General features: G+C 32.2%; 1 protein-coding gene across 2 annotated transcripts; it reads left to right on the top strand.

Moving 5' to 3' along the window:
- The first annotated feature begins 5,676 nt into the window (after positions 1–5,676).
- Positions 5,677–23,515, top strand: LOC128170988 (uncharacterized). Of its 2 annotated transcripts, XM_052836750.1 has the most exons (9): positions 5,677–5,932; positions 10,242–10,556; positions 11,489–11,773; positions 16,982–17,266; positions 18,963–19,244; positions 20,462–20,758; positions 20,998–21,288; positions 22,616–22,651; positions 22,758–23,514. In XM_052836750.1, the coding sequence occupies exons 1-9, from the start codon at positions 5,680–5,682 to the stop codon at positions 23,129–23,131; spliced, it is 2,418 nt and encodes an 805-aa protein (XP_052692710.1). In that variant the 5' UTR covers positions 5,677–5,679; the 3' UTR covers positions 23,132–23,514. The 2 variants fall into 2 exon arrangements, with proteins under 2 accessions (XP_052692710.1, XP_052692709.1); XM_052836749.1 differs by lacking the exon at positions 22,616–22,651 and having other exon boundaries at positions 5,710–5,932; positions 22,758–23,515.
- Positions 23,516–23,987: the final 472 nt, after the last annotated feature.

The following is a 23,987-nucleotide window of genomic DNA, read 5'->3' as shown; positions in this document are numbered from 1 at the left end:
GACAGTTTACCATCTAACATACAGTTTATTATCTCATATACAAAACCGCCCATGACTCTGGCGGAAACGTTCTAGATTTAAAAGGAAATTCAGGAAGATTTTGCCTCTGCAATAAAGTTATGACATCTACATGATTCATTTAGCTCATCTGGACTCTGTCATTTTATAACATTTCACAATGACACAGGGGTAAATTGTGGACAATCACATCCCTTATCTTTGAAGAGTGCATCAAATAAATATCAGTTTAGGAAAATTATAGAAATTTCATTTCCAATCTTCATTTCCGGGCTGTAGAGATATAACAAAGTGGTTCCCATGGGTTCAGACTCATTTTAATGATTTATATTACTTCGATTTTGATGCCCAAAAATAATCACTATAACATACTACTTATGCTGGAAACATTTATAAAACAAAAGGATGTACGTTTATATAAAGATAAATGCTTTCAATGCTTTTAATTTTTTCAAAATTGTATCATTAAAGGATGAGATAGCAATGCTAAAGAAATTACGGTGTGTATGATTCGCGGCACACGATACAGAAGGTCAACCTTTTTCAGGGAATGAACTGGGTGGGGGGGGGGGGGGGTGGTCTACAAAGCTGAAAATTATAAAAATGGTTGAAATCTTGGGGAAAAAAGTGTGTAAAAATGTAGATTATTAGTTTTTCTCAGTAATTGGTGATAACCTTTGTAAGGGGTAAATTGAAGGCATTTTTAGTGAATGGAAACTAAGAAAATTATATTTACACGGTTTACGTCTGCATAACTAATGTGAATGTTTCCGTTAAACGGATAATGTGACAAACAAGTATAGGTCACTAATCATTGTAAATAATATTTGGAATACTTATTATGTTAACAGGATATTTTTAAAACTACCTAGTAGATTATTAGATTATTAATATTCAACATATAAATGATATCATTACGTTTCTGAACTTTTATAACGCAATATATAGGCAAAACTATGCATTTATGCAGACATCCTTATCATGTTCATGAAAAAAAAATCATCTTTTGAAAAAAATCAATAAAGTACAACCAAAGAATATGATTTTAAATAATAACATTGACATCGCAAAAAGCTAATCTGAGATGAAAAATGCCAAAAAAGGGTATTTCCTTGATTTTAGCATTTAAAAGTATACGCACAGTGAAACTTTCGTTTTATAAACACTTTTGTTATTTTTTTAATGCTTATAAACATTTATTCAAATATTTACAGTATGTAATTAAGACATATGCGTTTATAAAAATAGTGCCTGTTTAGGAGGGTAAGAGTTGAAAATGACACCCCAAGATAGAAAGAGAGAAAGATATAGAGAAAGAAAACGACAGACAGACAGGCAAACAGACAGACTGACGCAGCACAGTTAAGGCTGTTAATAAACTCCATTCAGACAAAAAGTACGGGAAATGTGCATTATGACATCACAGTATATTACAAACCTCGAAAGTACTTATTAATCTATTTATTAGCAAAATTTACTTATACTTATCTTTTAATTGAAAACAACAAATGCTATTACTTACAAATTTGATGTCCGTTATATCGTACACACTGAAAAATAAGCGAGATGTCGTTCTCGCTGTACTACAAAATATGACGTCACAGGCTTCAAAATGACGCATTAAGTTCAGTCATTGAAGGCTATCATGCAGTTTTGTAGCGAAGAAAAATAAATATCATAGATTAACAGAAAATTATAAGTGGATATTTTGTTTAACATTATTATTATTAGAATGCTACCTTTATAGTCTCATTTTCATTTTGTTAAAAGTATGCATCGTATAAAGCAGCAACCTCGGTTTTGTATAAAACATCGTATATCTTAAAGCTGAGTACCTAATTATATCACTTAATTGCAAGGGCATACACTTACCTGATCCTGACAAACTTTTACATGTGAATTTGGAATATTCTATGGAACTTAAAAACTTCTATGATCCTTGTAAAATCTTACAAATTAATTATTTTTTAATGAAATTAACCCTGTGACCTTCAAAATTATTCAACAAATGCACTATAAATTACGGTTTCTATTAACAAATATTCTTATCTCAAAAAGTTCGCACCGTTTTTCAAAATCTACGATATGACATCAAGTTATTTTATAATTCAGTTGTGAATTTTGACATTATTATGCCCTTGCAATATTGAATTTTTTAAATGACCTCAAAACCACAAATACATCTGCTTGTACCGTGCGAGTGCCATATCACGTGACCACTATGAACATAAAATATTGTACTGTTTTATATATATTTTATACAAATATTGCATTTGAGTGACTGTTATTGATTTTAAAAAGGACATGCCAGTTGAACTATAGTATACGTATTTTCATAACAAAAATTTGCCAATATTTTTATTGACCGCCTTAACTGTACTGCGGAGTTTAACTCTTAAACTAATAGAATAAAGAATAAACATTAAGCTAACAGTATCATTCTGATTTGAGTTCTAAGATTGAAATGTTCTTATGTTTTTTTTAGATTTTGTAATCATTTTTTCTCTGTTTTTCATGTGTGTGGGGTGGGAAGGGGGGGGGGGGTGATGGTTTTGAAGTAGTAGCCACTATCAGTAGACATAAGCAATATGTAAGCAATAATGACATATACTTATGATAATTGTAAGAGTCTTAGCACAGACATAAGGTGTAAAACAAACGAAAAAAATGACGATAAATTATTTTGTAATTTGATTAACTGAGCTCTGAAGTGTGAAAGATGTTTTTGTATGGCCCATCCTTGCATTTCTATCATCACATGCAAGAGATTAATTTTCTGACTCAGTGTAACCATAACAATAAATGTTATTACTATTGATTTCTAAATTCCTGGCTTTCTAATTGCATGACATCTTACATTGAAAAAAATAGAACCTTACAGTTAATTGTGCATGACATATGATGTCAATATAACATATTATGTTCTCTACATTGGACTAAAAATAGAACATCCAATGAAATATGGTGTTTTTTTTAATTTGTTTAGCTATGTACTCAAACCAAAACATTCGCTTGATAACATTTGTATGAGTGTATCTGAATTCGTCATAAATCATAAAATAAAACGATAACTGTTATATTTTATCGATGAAAACGGGTAGCCTGATTTATCTTCTCACGAAGTATAACCTTCACAACACATCAGGCTTGACCAAAAAAAACCCCAGCATTTTTTGTAATGTACATTGCGACAAAGTTATAATTTTCTCCTATTCATTCCCATTTTGCTTTTTGGATCATTTCTGGCAACGAAGTATGCAATAGTATGTTGGAATCTATGCAGAAAGTTTTAAAAGACTGACCTATGATTGGACACATATGTATTATCATAACATTAACTTAATCCAAGAAGTCGGATCGCGCCTCATTTAATGATCTGAGCCTGGTCATTCAAAGTGATTTGTCCCTTTTAATCAAATTACTGTTCAATATTTGTCATTACATATCCTGGAGCATTTAAAAGTTTAATTACAAATCCTTTGTGTAAAGTTAACTATATGCCGTTTCCTTTTAAAACTAAGCTTTTTAGCTGACCTGAACCGACGATTCAAGTGAGCTTTTCTGATCACCTGCTGTCTGTCGCCCGTCCGTCTGTCCGTCCGTCCGTCCGTCTGTCCGTCTGTAAACTTTTCACATTTTTAGCTTCTTTTCTAGAACCACTGAGCCAAATTTAACAAAATTTAGTACAAAGCATCCTTATGGGAAGAGGATTCTAAATTGTGAAAATAAAGGACACAACCCTTTTTAAAAGGGAGATAATTGCGAAACTACGAAAAATGGGTGGGTGTCTTAAAAAATCTTCTTCTTAAGAACCACTGCACCAGATATGCCAATATTTACACCAAAGCTTGTATATATAGTGAAGATTCTCAATTGTAAAAATTGCGATCCCCGGGTCAATACTGGTGTCCCAAGAGGGGTTTAAAGTTGATTAAACAAGACAAATTATACATAGAAATATAAGGGGAACATGTTTTTAAAAAATGTATTCTCAAGGATTACAGTGCTAAAATTAGTGTAAGTACCCTAAGATAGTGTAGATTCTCAAGTGTGAAAACCGTTATCCCCGGACTGATACTACGTACGGCTCCAAAATATGTTCAAAGTTGAACATAGGGTTATATAATGAGAAAATGTTTTTAAACTCTTCTTTTTAAGAATTACAATGCTACAGTTTGTGAGATTACTATGCAATCATTCTAAGAACGTGCATATTGATGATTCTAAATTGTTTAAATCATTTTTTATTAAAAGAAGTATCCAAAAAAAAAATTCCATGATAAGTTTACCATAGTTAAATTATCTGGAAAAACATGTGTATGTTTATCGACTAGTTTTTTGGTTTTATTTTAATTTCGATCCCAACATCAATTACTCACATATCGGGATCCAAGTGATCGGGATCAAAGATCTTAAATTCAACAACTTCAAAAAGGTGTGGATCTTAGTTTTTACGAAGTTTTGATTCAAAAACACACAGTTAGGAAAGATAAAGGAACAGAAGATAAAAAATGGTTATGGAAAAAAGTAGGAATCATTGATAGAATTTATCAACTATATATAGACTTTCCATGTTTTTTGAGTTTAGTCTATAAGACAGATGATTGATGAGAGTGCAAAATCTAACATGCCTAATGTCCTCATCACACCTGCAATATTTGTATTTGGTGAATCGATAAAGAAGATTTTAATGATTGAAATACAAAAAAATATGCCAATATCATCTTTTAATTATTTAACTAATATTGTTTTAATTTTTTTTCAGTGAAATGGGATTTTTTTTACTGCAAATGTGTATTTTAGAGCTTATAATTCAGTCTCATTTGATGTGTAAAATAACTACAAATAAAAACATGCTCAAGATAAAATTGTTTCTTCTTTTTTATCTTGAAATATTATTCAGAGTTCACTTCATAATAAACCCTTTCGAAATAAAATGATACAAGGACTATTGTTCAGGTGAGCGATTTGTGACCCATGGGCCTCTTGTTTTTAAACGAACTCTTTTAAAATGTGCTAAAATACAGACCTTATTTTCTATGATGCACGTCATTAGTTTTTTATGAAGCCTAATAAGTGATGCCAAACATCTGTTGTAGGTCACTAAGGACACTGAGTTACTAAATTGTAATATCGTAATTTATTGATTATCACATGAGTGAAAACAGTCTAAGTAAACAGAGTATCAGAGTGAATAAACATCAAAGCAAAATAACAATATTTCTTTTAACTGAAATGTTAATAATTTTATGTTAAAAAATATGTACAAATGATAATTTCAGTTGGGATAAAATGATATGTATTCGTATATAAGGCATGTATGATAAATAGTTTTGTTTTGCTAATATTGTTGATTATAAATTAATTGGTTATGATACTTATTGAATCTGTATTTTCGAATCTCGGACCTCGCATTTTGAATCTCGTATTTCAACCATCGAAACTCGAGAGCAACTTCTGGGCTTTTTGTACAAACGGTAATTTTAATGTAACATTACATAAAACAAAGTATTTTCTATTGGAAATGAACTTATGTTAAAAACATGTAGGAAGACTTTGTTGTTTTGTTTTATACCCTGCATTAATGTCAATATTGCATTAACAATTATGTCTGTTTTTACATAGAAAGGTGTTCAAAAGAAATGCAAAGATATAATCAACATGGTTTGTTTTGTAGCCCAGTCGCAGGAAATATCAACAAAATTCATGTCAGGCAATGTGATATTTACATGGCCCCCGTCAGGAAACTCTTCATCATACGATGTTATCATCACTAGAAATACAACAAAAGACCCATTGGAACGTATAACAGTTCCTCAATGCATAGTAAAGGACGCCATTTTGTATGATTCTATCGGCATTTCAGTGGTATATCTTACACCAGATGTGCGTTTAATTCGCTCAGCATATAACGGTATTTGATCATTGTTTCTTTTTTTAAATTTTAATTGTTAAATAATAGGTTTAAGTTATTCGAACAGATTGAACACTAGACCAGACAGATGGTATGTAAGAAGGACGTCATATCGTGCAATTAAATTTGCATTCAAATCTTTCGTTTTAAGTCAACTGTGTTTGCCATGCGCTAATCTTACAACGGCATATAATTTTTCTTAATATTTAATAGTTGGATAATGAGATTCAGTTTATCAATTGTTTGTCGCTAACAGTAGATTATGTTTGATATAATATCAGGATATTAAATGTATTAATTTATCAAAGTCGCATTTCTATACGTTAATTAAAAAACCACGTTGTCAGTAAACTGGTTAACGCAAACCTCTCTTTAATAAATATAGTTCACGACATAAGAGATTCATTGCTCACTGTATGATATAGGGGGAGTACAATATAATTTTGTAAATAAGAAGCTTTAAGGGGTAAATAAATATATGACAATATGTTATTAACAAAAAAGAAAACAGTAACGCGGCATTTGTTTGGATAGAAAAAAAAAGAAGTTAAATTAGTATAACCTGGTTTGCACGTCAAAAGACACGTCGAAATGCAACAACGTTACAAAAGTGCTAATCCGCTTGACGTTACGTTTGAATTTAAAACTATAATTTATATTTGAATTATACAACATTATTGTAAATAATAGCATTTATGTAATTTGTGCTTTAATATATTTATACCAGTACCAAAAAATAATAGTCAGGTAAAATGTTATGGTAATCATAATTCTTGAGTATTTTGAGTATTTAGCTGATCGTCTTTCAATTAGTCGCCCGATATTTTGACTACGTCATCTGTACTGCTCAGCTCTGTTAAGAGCGTCCATAAAATAATAGCGATATTTATCGCATAGATTTTTAGCCTTTGAATAATCTTGATATTCTATTTCAAAACATTGTTACACAAAGTTAAATTTTATAAATATACAAATTAGATGATTCGCTATTGCATGAGTAATTTTTAAGTCCCTTGGGAATACCAAGTCACGTGATACTGCTAAACATATATGAACAAGGAATAATTCGAAAAAATGCATAATGCAGGGGTTTAACATAAACAAATATAATCATTTCTATTTCTAACTTGTAAATGGACATCTAAAATTTCGAAAAGTGCTGGGAGCTTGAAATATTCAAGTAAGAACAATTAGTAAATTCCACATAAACAGTGTGTGAACAGAAATCTGTGGGGAATTTCCACAATTAGCGCTTATTTATGTGAAATGCATATCGATTTCATACAGCTCCCAGCACTTTTTGATATAATAAAGATATAATGGTAACACAAGTAAACATCCAATAAAGTTGATCAAGTGTATGCCCTTGCACTACTGCATTTTTTCTGACCCGTTTTTCTTTCGGCGTCATTTGCTTGAAATTCAAACGCAGCACTGACTACACAGCAAAATGTGCCACATATGTTTTACATATGTTGTGATCAAACATACGTATAACTCATGTGTATCATATGTAAATCATGCGTGATTTTTCAACACATGTTAAAGCTGACATGGATTCATAAAAGCATTAGGTCGTCATATTAGTTTCGATCGCTCCTCTACTGCCACTGGGGTATATATACCGGTTGAGAAAGTTATGGTCGATTGCTCTCCGATCGAGGCATTCAGGTTAAACGGACTTCTAAATGCATGAACTACACACTGTAGTAAAATGTTGTAATAAAGATTATAGAAAACAACAATGAAATACAAAATATATTTATTCTTTGAAAGCTTTTCCGAGGTATCCGTATTATTTTGCACAGACAGTGCTGCCTTACTTCGCATGCACATCGAACACGTGTGTCGTTCATACAGAGAGCGTAGCGTCTGCATATTCTTGAAAACCACGGCGGTACTACATGTACATCCAAACAGTAGCTAAATGATAGTAAATCGAAGAAAGTAACAACGTAACATCGTTTCTATCCGTTCCTACAAAAACGCCCCGTTTCTAAAATCCATGCGACAATTGCAATCGCTCGATATGCCACAGTGTGTGGTTTGCGCATGTGCGATGTTATAATATACACAGGAAAACAGTCTACAATTATCAACGAATTTTTGAAGAATCTGTGCCTAGCTGGATTTCTGTCTGTCTTATTTCGCCGTTTATTGGATATATCTTGCCAGTGCAGTGGTTGTCATATTATTTTTCTTCGAAACGCGTTTCTCCATGTCTTTTCGTCCAAGGTAACGTGTTCGGGTGTACAAAATTCCTGAATGCGGTGAGACATGAATAGTGTTTTGGCCTTATATAGGGGGTGTGTAGCGATGAGCAGAATAATAGAAATCGACAACTAATACGGCGGTAGTCGGAAATAAAAGGGAAGTATTGCGTATTTATGAATTCATGTCAGCTTTAAACATGAGTTCAAAAACATATGGTAAACATGTGTGTATAAATACATGTATACATACACATATGTGTAACATATGTTACTATTTCTATATGTTACACATATGCTATGCATGTGTTATTCTTGTGTGTTTTTTCTATACGTATTTCATACGTTATTTTAACACATGAGATGCATGTGTGAAAAAAACCTTGCCATTATACATGCACGGATTCAGAACATTTTTCAAGGGATGGTGTAAACAGATAACCATGCTATGACCTTGAATTGCTAGTATTACATAATGGTCACTGTGATATTTATGTGTACCTAGATGCTGCGCACTGAATGGTGTTAATGATAATTGACAGAATGAACTCTGTGACTCTTGTAGCAATGCGTGGTATTCCTAAATGATGTTATGAAACCAGGTGCATAATATAGGCATAATAATATCCAAATTGAGAGTTTAACAACAACTGACATATTTGGCGATTCTGTGTCTGCAACGATAGCTCTGGTACTCTATATTGAGTCATGTATTGTGTATCATATATATTAACCTTTGTAACCTTTTATGCCGTGTATGAATGAACGTATTGTGAGTAAGTGATGCCTCATACTAGGTGGGGGACTCCGAGACCCAGGACTCGGAGACTCAAATCCTGCATCCAGACTCTTTGATTGGCAGTTTTGACGGTTTTGTTACTTTATTTAGAAATAAAATATTAATCTTAATTTTGAACACTAAATGTTCACTCATGATCGTCGTAAATGGGCCGAACTAGTCAGAACTGTCCATCATAAGTAAAATGTTATATATACCCATGTAAAATGATGTTGAACAGATTAAGAGAGATTGAGATTTAGATAGATTTAGAGTTTCCGCTTATAGAGATAGATTCTGAGACTCCTGATTTGGGCTGCTATTAGCTGATGTAATTGTAACTATACGATCACGCTTAATAAAACCGCTTGAGAAAGAAATACTGGACTTGTCATCACTAAGTTTGAGCTGACCCTCAATTGGATCAGTAAGACAGAAGGCTTACAATGGGGGGGGGGGGGGGTATTTGCGATAATGTTACTATGTTGATTTAATAGATTTCCATTTTTTAGGGGGTGGGGTTGGGATGAGATCCCCCCCCCTGCCCTCTCTTTAGATCCGCGCATGTTCTATATGTTTGAATAAATGGCTTAAACTTTACATGTAGTAATGAATGGATGTATAACTGAATTAATAAATACATATATGTTTAATCTGTGGGAGGTCATTTTTCCTACCTCTTATAACATGTATTCAGTTTATGGTTATAAATATTATTACTGTTTGAAGACCTTCCCTTATTGCCTTAGTTATCTCATTATCAGAAATAAATGGCAGTTTATACAAACAACCATGTTTCATGTTTTTTATCAGTCTTAGCCAGATCAACAATATTACATAAATATCATTAAGGAAAATGCACTCAATTTATACTGTAAATTACAGAAAATGGAATAATAAGAAATGAACTATATATCTACCTAAGTTATACTCGTACAAATTGGGTAGACGTTGGGTTTATTTCTTAAAGTAATAGTATATTCTTGTAAGCGCCCCTTATTATGTCAACACAGATACCCGTGATTAGTGTAATATTGCGTTGAATAAACTTTTAGCTTTTAAGATACGGTTACAATTGTAATATGATTCATGTTATATACTAATGTTTAATTATTTATTCGTACATATTTTGTATAACTTAGAATAGAGCGGATAAAGGTTCTAAAGTAGTTACAGTGATTTCAGTATAATTTCATCCTGAAAAATAAAACAGCGTTTTCCCAATAATGTTTAAGCAATTGCTTCAATTTTATTTAAAGGACATTTGTTTTTAATTTTTATTATTAAAATAAACAGTATTTTATAAATGTCTTTAATGCAGTCGTAAAAATCAAAACCAAGATAGGAGACACAATGGACCTATCATGGACGGCGGCGTACTTTCCTGCCGCTGGACAATACCATGTTTACCACACATATAGAGAAAACAGAACCATTTTTAGTATTAGCAGGAGCGGAGTAAGTTACGGAGGAGATACAGTGTCGACAAAGTTTACATACCTAACCAGACCGTTTGTTTCCACTAATATCATGTTTGAGATAAGGGACATAACTCTGGATGACGCTGGATATTACAATGGTGGAATGTCGGGTGAAGCTTCGTGGTCAGGTGGAGGTGTTGTACTGGTTGTACACAGTGAGTTGTCTCTTTGTTATACATTAATGCAACTGTTCAAAACAATAACTTTTGTAATCAGAGGTAAAGTTAGCTATTTGGTAGAAAATCTGGAGTTAGCAACACCCAGTCAAGTCAATATTGCAAAAAAAAAAAATGTACAAATTTCATATTTCCAAGCCTTGTTGTAAGGAAAAAGATTTGCGTGATAGAAGAGTTGGTGGTCAAATTCAATGCAATCGTAGAAAATAAATAAAATTATTCTATTTATTAACACGTATCTTCAAGATAAATATTAAGTTCAATGTTGCAAAGAAAACACAAAGAACAAAGAATCCGGCGTGTGTGCGTTATGTGACATCAATAATGAATTTGAAGGAATCACAAACACTAGAATTCGCATTAAGTTAAAAAACTATTGATTTTCTAAATATAATAATGATGTATTCACATTCATATTAACTGAATAAAAAAACAACGATAGCTTTTATGGTAATTGTAATATGCTGTTCTCACAAAAACGACTATTATTTGAGGAGTATATTACCTAAAAAAAGCTTATTTGTAGTCTTATGTACTCAATTTGATATCTCATAAAATTGATAATTTTTTTCTTTATTGTTTTAAATACGCTACTCAAACCCAAAAAAAAAAATTATGCAATTCTTTTCTGTAACGGAGCATGCTAGTGGCGTATAGATATGTTTTATTACAAGTCTTACTTTCTACATTTTCCTTCCTGAAGAAATGAATATGACAAGATATTTTGTTTGTTTTTTTCATTTCTGCTGTATCTATGCAAAATTTCTAAAGTCAAACTCAGCATCTAGTTTCTTTCACATTTTTTGTCCTTAGTTTAGACAAGCCTTAAAATCCGATCATAAAAGGAAATCCTCAACGTTGAGTTCAATAAAATCAAAATATTATATTATACGTATTCTTTTTAATTTTAGACAAACCCTCGAAGCCAAGGATAACAGGAGACCTTAACGTTGAGGTCAATAGATATTTAACACTGACGTGTTCCAGTCAATCAACCTCAGCCCCTGACTACTACTCCAAGCTCGTCACCTTGTCTCACACCTGGTTGGTCAACGAAACAAAGATGGGTAGAGAAACCAGAGATACATTGAGATTATATGTAACTAGAGATCTCAAGTACAACAGGTACACGTGTAAAGCGACAGAAGAAGACTTGGAGTCAGATAGAAGTGAACCAGTACAGATAAACCCACTGTGTAAGTATGGTGAACGTAATTAAGTATTGTCGACGTAAGGAACCTCATCAAAAGATTGGTGTACTTAAACCTCTCTGTAAGGTATATAAAGAAGCTTCAAAGTTTGGGAAAGGGGTAGGTGTTTTTTCGTTACTTAGCAATTTTATCAAAGGAATGGAAAAAAAACAACAACGAAGATTAGCTATTTTCAGTGGTTGATCCAGTAACGTTATTATATTGAACTTGCTCTGAGTTGAAACGCCAATTTGGCAACTGATCGATTAATTAAATAAACCGGTACATAGAGGATATCTATATATTGTGTGATTTTATATTTGCTTTATCCAACGAGTTGAAACGGTGTATATATTGGCGAGGCTTGCCGAGCGAATATAATTATTTCAACGAGTTGGATAAAGCAAATATAAAATCACACAATTATAGATGTTCTATTTATCTCATACAATTTGATTTATATTATGAAGCTTTTGAGAGAGTCCCTTGTGTGACCAAAATTGTTTTTTTTTTCAAAGATTAAAAACGATGATGCAACGTTGTGTTACGCAGCTATTATGAACTTAAAATACAATTAAGTACGTAATTCCTGAGAAAAATCTAACCGTTTTAATGTAAAGTTTCACTGAAATAAACCTTAAAATAATTGTTTAGCTATAGATAATTTTTCTCAGAGCTTACCCACTTGATTAAATGGAAATTCCGATTAGAAGACTTGAATAATCAAGTTTGTTGACATACAAAGATGCGAATGCTCGTTAGTTTGAATTGATTCGAACGAGGAACAGTTGTTCAGATGCATGATGTTTAATAAAACAAACACTAGGCTAGCCTTGAAAATAGTGAATAAGGATGCTTACTGGTGGTGAAATAAAAGTCTCAGGAAACATTATTTCGGAAAGTTCTTGTATATATACACAACCAGAGCGCTCTGTTTTTAACGCGTCATCGGGATGAACTCCTTGATAGTTAACGTAATTTGTAGTTTTATAAACTTTGCAAAGCAAATTGAAAGTTAAAGTGGGCTAATTTTATCAAAAATATTGACAAACAAGAAAAAAGGGTCTTGTGGCTACGGTTATCATTAACTTTGCAAAAAAGGTGTGTGGGGGGGGGGGCTAACCTCCCCCCCCCCACTCACAATAGCCCCCCGGTTCCGACGCCTGTGCTAAGCTGTTATGTGTTTTCCTTCATATTTGTAATTTAAATCTTTGACAAAATCAATTTTATATTAATTTTTGTAGTAGATATAGTTATGTTGAAAGTACTAGCAAATCTTTGAAGATAGGTCACTGAAGCGTTGAAGCGAGGGGCTGTGTCAAAAGTAGTTCCGATCGGAAGTATTTGATATAGCATCACCCGTGTGATATAGCAAAGGTTTATCACACGGGTAATATACACCACACGTATGAGATAAAGTTAAATATCCAATTTAATGTCAAATGAAATTGCAGCTTATCATTAAGCAAGCAGTTTCTCAGTTAAGGAAGTATGTGAATGACACCAAAGTAAGCAAACAATTATAAAATCTGTTTCAACAAATTGCAATGTATATTTTCTAACAGAATATAACAATTCATGATGAATTAATATGTTTGTTTCCATGATAACGGTATCCAAACATACCCTTGTTGGAAATACTTCCGTTCATCAAAATACACCACTTGCAATAGAAATGAAGCAATTCTACATAGTTTGTTATCAGTCCAATTCAATTTTCTTATATGCTCTTAATAATACATTGACAGAAGAGAAATTTAAAAAAAAAAGAATTTTTGAAAGGCTCCTCAGTATTCAACAATGATCAAATGTGCAATTTCTTCTGCACGGTTCAAAAATGTTGCTTTTTGTGTTAACCTTCAATGCAAAATGGTCAAAAATATGTTTCGATATAACAAAAAGTTTTATTTTTGAACTGAAATGATATAGACAAATGTTATGCTTTCACTGGGAAACAAAACATTCATATGTCAATGCCTTGGATAAAAAGATATTGCAGTCTGATTCTTCTGGTCTCTGTTTTTATTTAAATTTGCGCTATTTTTACTTAAACACTACTTTAGTGTAAATAAAAACATTAATACTAACTTTTATTGTTTCAGAACATTCAGTCAATTTATCATATCATATTATAATGCAAATACCGTATAAAAATTCACAAAAAAGTAAAAAAAATATTCATTAAAATCCAAATTTTTCTCTGTTTAAGTTAAAAAAATAAACAATTTGCACCATATAACAGGATGCAAGGTAGGAACACAATAATTCTAGTAGGTATATACGAATAATATTTAATTTATGATTTGCTACATGTATCTGACGATTTTTTTTTTCAACTCTAAAACATATAAAAGAATCAAAATCGGTATTACATCATGTACAATATGCACTGTATAAAGGGCGAATTTTATTTTAAGCCATTCGGTAGAACAACATCAATTACTGTTACAACTATATGTTATGTATGAATCATTTTAATACTATTTAAGTTTATACGGGACATTTACATCTTCACATGTACATGTAATAGATCAACAAACTTATACAAATAATTCACGCAAATAAAATGCCCTCTCAAATTTATGACATGTATGACCACTCTAACATAAATATGGAAGGTGACAATGTATTACCGCACTTGAATGAACACCCCTCTCAGCATTTTTATCACTCAATAACATAAATATTAAAACACACAAGATCAAAACTCCTTGGCTTATACTTACAATATCCCCTTTTCCTTTGGCAAGGATGTAGTATAAATATTTTTTGAGATACTGAATGACTTTGAAAGTTAACGTTTTGTGTTATTTTTTCACATGATTAGCATCCAATGTTTAACCAATATTTGTGTCAATGTTACAATTTATTTTTCTCTCGATTTGATTAAAAAAATCAGTCTTAATGTTCTCATTATAAACGAAAATACTTATCTTTATCTTGTAGATTCCTATACTTGAGGATAAAAAACAAAAAAAAAATCATAAAAGAATACATGTTTTAAAATTAACACAAATAAACAAAATTTTAAAATTAAATAACATTCTTTCTATTGGGACACTCGTGCTTAAAGTATTAAACAGAATTGAATCAATTAAAATAAATGGCACATTAATTTCTGGGACTTTAGATCTCATTCAACAATATATAGAATAGTACAGTTTCAATTTTACCTTATTGCCAAATTAATGAATATTGTGGGGTTTAATTTTTGGAAATTGTTATCATTCATTAAAATTTCATTGGCATGCAATTTCGTAGATAATTTTGCAGAGTTAGTGACAATTTTTCGGGGGTTTTTTGTGGGCATTTTGATTTGTTGATATGAAAGTCACACAAAAACTCAAAACAATGTTTTAACTGAGAAAAGACACCATCTGAGGTTGAGTTTTAGATAACAACAAAATGGTACTTGACACTTACTTTAAACCTATTTAGAATTTATTTTAATTCGTCAATGTGTGCATACCATAGCAAATATCATCAGCTAAAGTGTTCAATCTGTCTTTATATCTTAACATACATCCACTGAGTCATTGGTTTCCGATAGTCTAACACTGAACGCCACACAAAATGGCTGTCGGTGAACAATTTTTAACCTCACTCAGACATAGCATCAAACATTACTGATAAAAAATCAGAGTTAGTTGACACTATATGCAGCTTCTACATGTAGCTAAAATAGGATGCCACATGATTCGACGGCTAATTGCTATGCATAGGGACAACAGGAGATTCCGTATGTTTGTTATGACATCATGATACAAATTATGAAATAGTTTTGAATTAACTCTAAATAATGAGAGATATTAGGAAATCTGTTGGATTATGATATGTGTATAGAACTATAATGCCAAAACTTGTATACATGATTTTGATTATTTTTTTTTAAATCATAAATTACATCTAAGGTGCCTGGGGCTTTACTCACGAATATGTACGATGCAATTTATATAGGCATAGGTATATATTCATAATTAGAGACCAAAGCTTGCAATCACAGGTGCATTATAATCTCAGCGAGATTCGTCCAAGCTGAAAATTTTTGACGGACGTCTCTGATTCGTATAGACTGAAAATCTGAGAGAAAAAAAATCAGCCTCGACGAATCTCGCTGAGATTACAGTGCATTACACCGGCATAGCATAAGAAAAATTCAATGATGTCCATACCAACTTTACTTTTACTCTTATCCCAGCATGATTCGCCGGGACTATCAAATTGAAGATACGTTAATAAAAAAAAAATCAGTCTCGACGAACTTAACCTTGCGGTGATAAACAAATACTTTTACTCTATTAATGAATGTAGGTCAAACCTGGATAGATCGCTTTGTCGGACGTCATCTCCTCCAGCTGAACTATTCAACTGTAATTTTAAAATATGTGATTAATCTGCCCAAGAGAGCGTCCACGTTTGCACTATCCATCCATTTTTTTTAGTTTTAGCTTCCTTTATGTGGTCATAGGTCTTCCAGCGTTCAAAATCAAACCAACGTTTCCTTCGCATTGCCGAAAACCGAACGGATATATATGTCGTGAAATAAGATTTGTGGGTTAAATTAACTTTGTATTATCGTTTTTTTTCACGTTTTATCTTTAAAAGAAACTATGAAATCCTTTCCGCAATACATTTTATTGTTTAATACATTAAAATTTAATCAACAAATTTCATTAACGCGAATTGGTTTAAATACATCATTCAGAGTTGCGCAGTAGATTCAAAATATCGAGTCCCATACTTTCTTAGACCTGGTCTTTTCGTGAATTTATTAAATATTAGTTTTTTGCATACCTATTCAAATATAACGAAAAAAGGGTTTTTATTCAATGCAGATATTTGACCACAGTCGTCAAACAACCTTAACTGTTACTTCTAATGCTATCCCCATTGTGATTTTTAAAAGCATTCCTAACCACGTCACAGCAAACGTAATCTCCAAGACACGTATAGAACGAAGAATATTACTGTGTGAAACGTCATTCAGAATTCAAATGTAGTGTTTATAATCTTATACCCTATGATCAAAAAGTATTTATACCAATCTGTTACAATCATGTAATTCCGAAATCACATAAAAATGGCTTTTGTAATATCGAAAACTTTTAATAGATGTATAAAAAGAATATAAGTTCTCTAAATTGATATTGATATGAAAAAGAAAAAAAAACATTGACATTAACAAACACAAATTATGCTTCTTTATCTTTATAGACGGACCAGACATAATAAAATTCACTCCAAAACCTATATTGAACATCAATGACAAATTAACAGTAAGGGAAGGAGAGACTATTAGTCCCTTTGTTTGTACAGCGGATTGCAATCCACCTTGTAATATAGCGTGGAAAGTAAAGGGCTCCGATGGATTCAGTGATGCTCGTTCAGAGATGGGGACGTTATTGCAACAACAAGTACAGAGAAATATGCGGTTATTCCGATGCCAAGCAGATCGGGGAAATAAGACATCAAAACAAGGCATTCAACTTGATGTCCAATGTAAGTATTTTACTAGGACATGAACGTTTTACAATTTTGTTGTTATCATTCTCAAATGTCCCTTTGCATTGGTTGTGTGCATTACAATATATACCGGGTACCTCGTGGATTTGTATACAGTTTTGGGGAGAAAGAGGGTGATCCTTAAACATGATAATATCAATACACTAAACAAACATTGCAATATTTTCGTTTAAGGTGAAATAACACATCGTCACAAAATGGCTGACAAAATGACGACATTTCATTTTATTTAAAAGATTTTATCGAAAGCAACATGTAACTTACTTCATAGCCGAGTTTATAACGTGTCGGGCTTTTGATCCGTACATCCCGAGTTCGAATTCCACAGGGACCTTTGCTATTACTTATTGTATTGAGGATTTTAGATTTTAATTTGTTATACGCAAACTGCAATTTTTTTGCTTATTTGACATTTTTACAGTTTGTTAATTACCATATCTTTCATAATAAAATAATTTAATTATTAGCCTATGTGTTGAATTGAGCAATGTTTTTCCCAGGTGTGTTATTCCATCTTAAGATTTGAATGATTGGTTAGAACACAAATAAAATGATAACCATGTGCATATAAATTAAAGTAAAATATCAAAGGTATATACTTAACTGGCTTGATTAAAGATTTTAGTACATATGCATATAACTGAATAATGACCTTTACAAAAAAAGTATATATACTAAACCTAATTCTTGATAAAGATAAAGACGTGCAAAATAGATTTGGAGATCATTAAGAATATATATAGTTTATAACAAAAAATACAATGATGTTCGCATATAAAATGAATATGTAGAGGATAGCACTTCAATCAAACCCAAAACAGGAACTAATTAATGTTAAGTTTAGAAAAAGAGCTGCCAACTCTCTGATGAGCGTTTTATCATACAGCCTTTTTATGTATGTGAACTGTAACTGTATTAAAATAATCACAAAACGTGGTAATTTTTTGTTATGGCATATATATTGTTCCGACTTGTTTTCAGATGGATATCATCATTTTTTTTAAATTAAGTTTTAAAGATTTAAAAGATCTATATATTTTTTTAATTGTAAAGAGTTCGTACTTTCTGCTTTTAAATGTTTGCGTTAATGAGTTTTAGCTCTTCGGGGTGAGAAAAAGTCAGATAAAAAATTGCAGAAAGAAACATTTGAGTGATAGCGTTCCAAAAGGTGTTAGGTACATGCAATACTCCGGGAATTAGTTTGTCTGTAAGTTAACAAGCTCTAACTATGAAAAAAAAACTATATTCAGCCTCATGAACTTCAAAAACGAAAAAAATTAACAACAATATTGAAAGACAACAACAAAAAGATTTCTTGATTGCTGAAATATATCATTTATAAATATTTTGTTTGAAACATTTTATTGATAAGAGAACATTAAATTCTAAAGAACCCAAACCTGTTTCTCTTAATCGTCATTGACATGGAATCCTTTACTATTTATAACAAAAAAATCCACATAAAAATACAGGAAACAAAGATATTAGTGATAACGATTCAAGGGGTTAATAGCATATTTTATGATGGTCTTAATAGTGTTAACATGAGTGAACACACTTTAGCTATGGAGAATACTATACTACCTATTGAATTTCGAAAAGGAAAGATTTCAACAAAAGTACGATAAAACATAAACTTGGCTGACATAAAGTATTCTATTTTTCTTTATAGATTTAGATGATACTATCTTGTATATCAATGGCGAAATGATAAGTAATATCGAGTTGAATGAAAACGCGCCAATGAGAATATCGTGTCACGTGGATGGAAACCCCACCCCCACAATACGTCTCAGTAGGGGTCAGGGATACACTGAACTCGAACAGAGACAGGGGCCATGGCTGAACTACACCATAGACACGGCTCAATGTACCGACACAGACACGTATAGATGTAGAGGGACATCTACAGGATTCAGCAACACAGAAAAAGTGATAAACATCAGCGTTCTATGTAAGAATCATTTCCACTTGTTATCGACGTCTAAACTAGCTAGTATACAAATAGAAAGATAGTTGGTTGAGAAAAAGAGGAATAGGATATGAAGGCTTGTCAAAAATACTATTTTCTTAAAGATAAGTATAATCATGTTCGTTTATTTTGAAGAAAACAAAAACATTTAAGACAAGGAGTCAAAATATATTAGTTAACAAATATAACATTTTAAATTCGTGGCTATTTTAAGGCTGTGGGAAGCTAAATATATATCGAAAAATAATAATATTTTAATTATCGAAAAATACTTTAACCAAGCGAGTTTCTTTAAACTTTTATTACATAAATTAACAGTGACATCCAACACTATATTTGATGTATTTTTGTGACGTCATATATTTTTCTGAAGCATGTGACGGGTGTATTCTAATACGGTAAATAATCTATAAAAATCGCATCGGCACAAGTAAATAATGTCATTTAATCAAAATTATTCTTATCAAAAATCCGTCGATAAGTAATGTATTTTGCAGTTCTTGCTGGGGGTTCATATAATTATTTCGTTTTTTTGAAATATTGTCAAAACATTTCGCACCGCCATCGAAATTAGACACATTTTTACCTTATAGGCTCGTTTTACACAAACTCGGGTTAATCGGTAGGTTTCCCCCAGCAAGATTCACATTGGTACTTATTTTCTCTCCCGATTTCACTTAAAATATACTAAGATTGTTTCTATCTTTCACTTGCACCAAGCCGTTTTTTAATATGCATATACATATCACCATTCATTAGATTACACGTAGCAGGGGGAGTCTCAAAACCTTTAGTTTATGAATAGTTATTTACCTATTACAAAGCTTTAAAACTGTTGATTTTTTGTACTCCATATCGGTGATATTGAATTTAGTAGCACTAGTATTTATAACAGTGTCTATGTAATGGAATGAAGCGGTATATCACTTATTACGTTACGATACATTCCCTAAGAACGATCGAAAGAAATGCAGAACGTGACGTCAAAGTTAACTATGACGTCATATCTTATGAAGTACAGACAAGTGACTTTCTACATATCGCTGTGAAATTAATCGGGCAGCCTTAACATAGCCGCGTTCATGTCACGTAATTTCATTTGCATATACAAATCATTAAAAGCTAATAATGCTTACAACAAAATTGATAATATGGAAGGTACAAGTATATGAAATATTTGTATTAATTGCATTTTGCAGGTAACACCAGATTTGATAAAGCCGGTAGTTTCAAATCCACATATGGGTCAAAAAGTGAAACGGATACCACAATACATGTTGCTGTTCCAATCATTGCTAACCCTCCTCCACAATCATCTGACTTCAAGTGGGACGGTCCTGTGCCAGTGTCTGCGAGGACAACTATTTCTACAGAAGATGTGTCATACAAACACGTGATCGAAAGCTTCATCCCCGTGAAGGATCATACTTATTTTGGAAACTACACACTGTCATACAAAGGACAAACAGTCACTAGAATCACAATCAACGATGAAGGTTACTTTCAATTATAAATTAGATATGATCGCGCATGCTTTTTTCATCGTTTTGTTTTTGTTTTTTTTAGGTGGGGGGGGGGTCTTTTTTACTGTTCATGTATATAGTATAGTTTCATGTATAATGGCATCAAATGAAATTTAAATATATACCTCCTCCTGTTTCTTTTTTTAAAATTAGCTTAAATTATGACGTTCATTATTTTAATCCACTGTTTTTGTTAATTTCTTGTTATGAAGACGTACCACAAACCCCCTCAAACTTCACTGGATATTCCTACACCAACAGCTCCGTCAGTTTGACTTGGGTATCGGGCTTCAATGGCGGACCTGAGCAATTTTTCATACTGTATGCAATGGAAGGTTCCAATTGGAAGGTAATTGGAAACGTATCAGATCCGGGGGAAGGAAGACTTGTCTATTTCGACCCTGGATTTTTGTCCCCGGGACAAGAATATTCGTTTCGAATACAGAGCTGTAACAGGATAAACTGTTCTTTACTCTCTGCTGATACAAGAGTTACAGTGAAAGGTAAACCATAAAAAATAAAACCTTAAAAAAATAAGTTTCGATAATTGAGATTTTCTAATTTGCTCCGTTGTTATGTATTGTCTGCGTAAACTTTGTTTATGTGAATATCGTCAAGGGTAATAAATGACAAGACATTGAGAATATCGTGTTACCTGGATGGTAACCCCGCCCCCACTTTACGTCTTGTTAGGGGTCAGGCATACACTTAACTCCATAAGATACAGGGGGCATGACTGAACTACACCATAGCCACGGTTCAATGTATCCACACAGACACGTATAGATGTAGAGGGACATCTACAGGATTCAACAACACAGAAACAGAGTGGATTAGATGCAACAGTAAATGTTGCTGTTCCGATCATTGCTTACCCCCCTTCTTGTTGTGGGACGGTCATGTCCCAGTATCTGTTAGGACAACTGTCTCCAAAGGAGACGTGTCCTACAAACACGTGCTTTAAAGCGCCACCCCCGTTATGGATCATAGTTATTTTGGAAACTACACACTGTCATACAATGGACAAACAATCACTAGAATCACAATTATATTTGAAGGATACATTTTTTAACATATGAAGATATGATGGATGGAGTTTAGAATTAGGGACATCTTTATAAATAACTTGAAAAGGATACGTTTCTTAACTTTCGTTTTTTTAAACGGAATAAAAACATAGCTAATTTAAGTTTAACAATACGTTATCTATTTATTGTCCTGTTTGTTAAAACTAAAACGGGATATTCCTGTGTCAACAGCTTCGCAAACTTGACCTGGATATCAGGGTTTAATGGGGGATATCCACAATTCTTTATAGTATCCATAAATAACGAATCTACTTGGGAAGTAATTGGAAAAGTATCAGATCCAGGAGAGGGATGCCTTGTCCATTTCGACTTGGGATTTATGACCTCGGGTCAGGAATTTTGGTTTCGTTTAAAAAGCTGTAACAAACTCAACTGTTCCCCAACATCTCTAAAATATAAATTAATAGTCAAAGGTACATCTTTTTTTTTTAAATCATTTGTGTGTACATACAATGGAATGATATTGATATGACTTCTTTGAAATAAACGTGTTATTTCTGTTTTGAACGAACAGAAATACCCTTAAAAAAATGATTAAGTGGAACGGAGTAAATTCTTTTAAAGCCTTATCAAAACAAAGTGGAACATTTAATCATTATTGCTTATTAATTTTCCAGTCTCAAACAATTGATTATAGACCAATATCATGCTGAACTTTCCTAGAGAATGTTGGTATTTGAAATAATTATTTTCTTTCTAGTTTATTATATGCGAAAATCAAAATTTTGGTTTCTTTTGTCAGATAACCTTTTGGAAAATTCAAGTATGGAATCATCAGGTGCGTTTCAGTATAGCATAGAAAAAAAACAAAACAAAAACACGAAGAAAAATAATTTCTTAAAACTTTATATTTACAATCTAGTCGCTGTATTTTGTATTTTCAGGAGAAGTGGCATCGAGATCATGTATTATTGCAATCTCCCTGGTTTCTATTCTCCTGGGACTGACGTGGTTTATGGTGGCAGTGTTTTTTGTATATAACAGACGATGTCGCAATGTTCATCAGAATAGTAAACATGGCGAAGAAAGCACCCAACTTCAAACTCAAAACATGACACAACATTACGATGACGTACAGGGTACAGTTGTAGACCAACTCGAAGCGCAAAATATGACACAGCATTACGATGATGTACAGGGTAGGGTTGATGAAGGAAACTACACGGACCTAAAGGAAGGCAGGACAGTTGCAGAGGGAGATTACACCGAACTAGCTCAATGTGACCCAGAAACTCCTTACGAGAAGTTAAAGGAATGAATAGCGACGATCCTATAAAGGAGAAGGAATTTAAGAGAAGGTTACATACGTGACATACTTTATGGCGAGATATACAAAATGTCTTGGTTATGTAATTGAAGCAAAAAATGATTATATTTTTTCCCCATTAATTCCTGTGTAAATATTCGACCCCTTTTTTTTTAAATTTACATGAAGAAGCCTGCACAGACGATTCAGCTTTTTTCGCCAACAATTTTATTTTGTTTTTTGTTGTTTGTTTTTTTTTAAATCAACATTTTTTTTAAAACTTCTTAATTATTTTTTCCTAAGAGAAAAAAAAAATAGCTCTTTATTTCTAAGAAATTTGGATTTTCTTTACGTAATAATATATTGTGCAAAATTTGGTTGAGATATGAGGTTCTGAACAAGATTAAAAACAAATAAATCGTACATACGTAAGGAGGGGGGGGGGGGTGAGCTGGTGGGTGGGCAAAATGAAATACAGACACACGGACACGGGACAAAAAGTGATAAAAAAGCTTAAGATTTCATTTTTGGTGAGCTAAAAAAAGTGTAAAATACATCATACTATGGCTACATTTACCAACAAATGCACAATTATATATTTTAGTTTGAGTCAGCGCTTTTTATACATCCATCAATCATTATATTCGTGTTCATTTTTGTCTTTGCCTTTATGGCTTCTCATTCATTATTTGTTTTATAATTTTCTTAAATTTTTAATTACAGACCATATTTCTCATTTTTTAAAGTTTATCACCTTTTCCCATTTTTTGAATTTTCAAACTCTGTCTTGAAAAAGCGTCGAAGACAATACGTACACTCGTGTAATTTACCTAATATTCAAGATAAAAAATAAATAGTTTTTTAATGC

This window comes from Crassostrea angulata, chromosome 2 (assembly GCF_025612915.1).
Source record: "Crassostrea angulata isolate pt1a10 chromosome 2, ASM2561291v2, whole genome shotgun sequence".
Classification (NCBI taxonomy): Eukaryota; Metazoa; Mollusca; class Bivalvia; order Ostreida; family Ostreidae; genus Magallana; species Magallana angulata.
The sequence above is the reverse complement of the archived record's forward strand: the minus strand, read 5'-3'. Positions and strand labels throughout refer to the sequence as shown.

Bases quoted from the DNA above. Each gene is read 5' to 3' on its own strand.
- LOC128170988 (XM_052836750.1), top strand. From the start codon at position 5,680: ATGGTTTGTTTTGTAGCCCAGTCGCAGGAAATATCAACAAAATTCATG. The intron at 19,245-20,461 runs GTAAGAATCATT...TGCATTTTGCAG, and splicing joins GATAAACATCAGCGTTCTAT to GTAACACCAGATTTGATAAA. The intron at 20,759-20,997 runs GTTACTTTCAAT...CTTGTTATGAAG, and splicing joins AATCACAATCAACGATGAAG to ACGTACCACAAACCCCCTCA.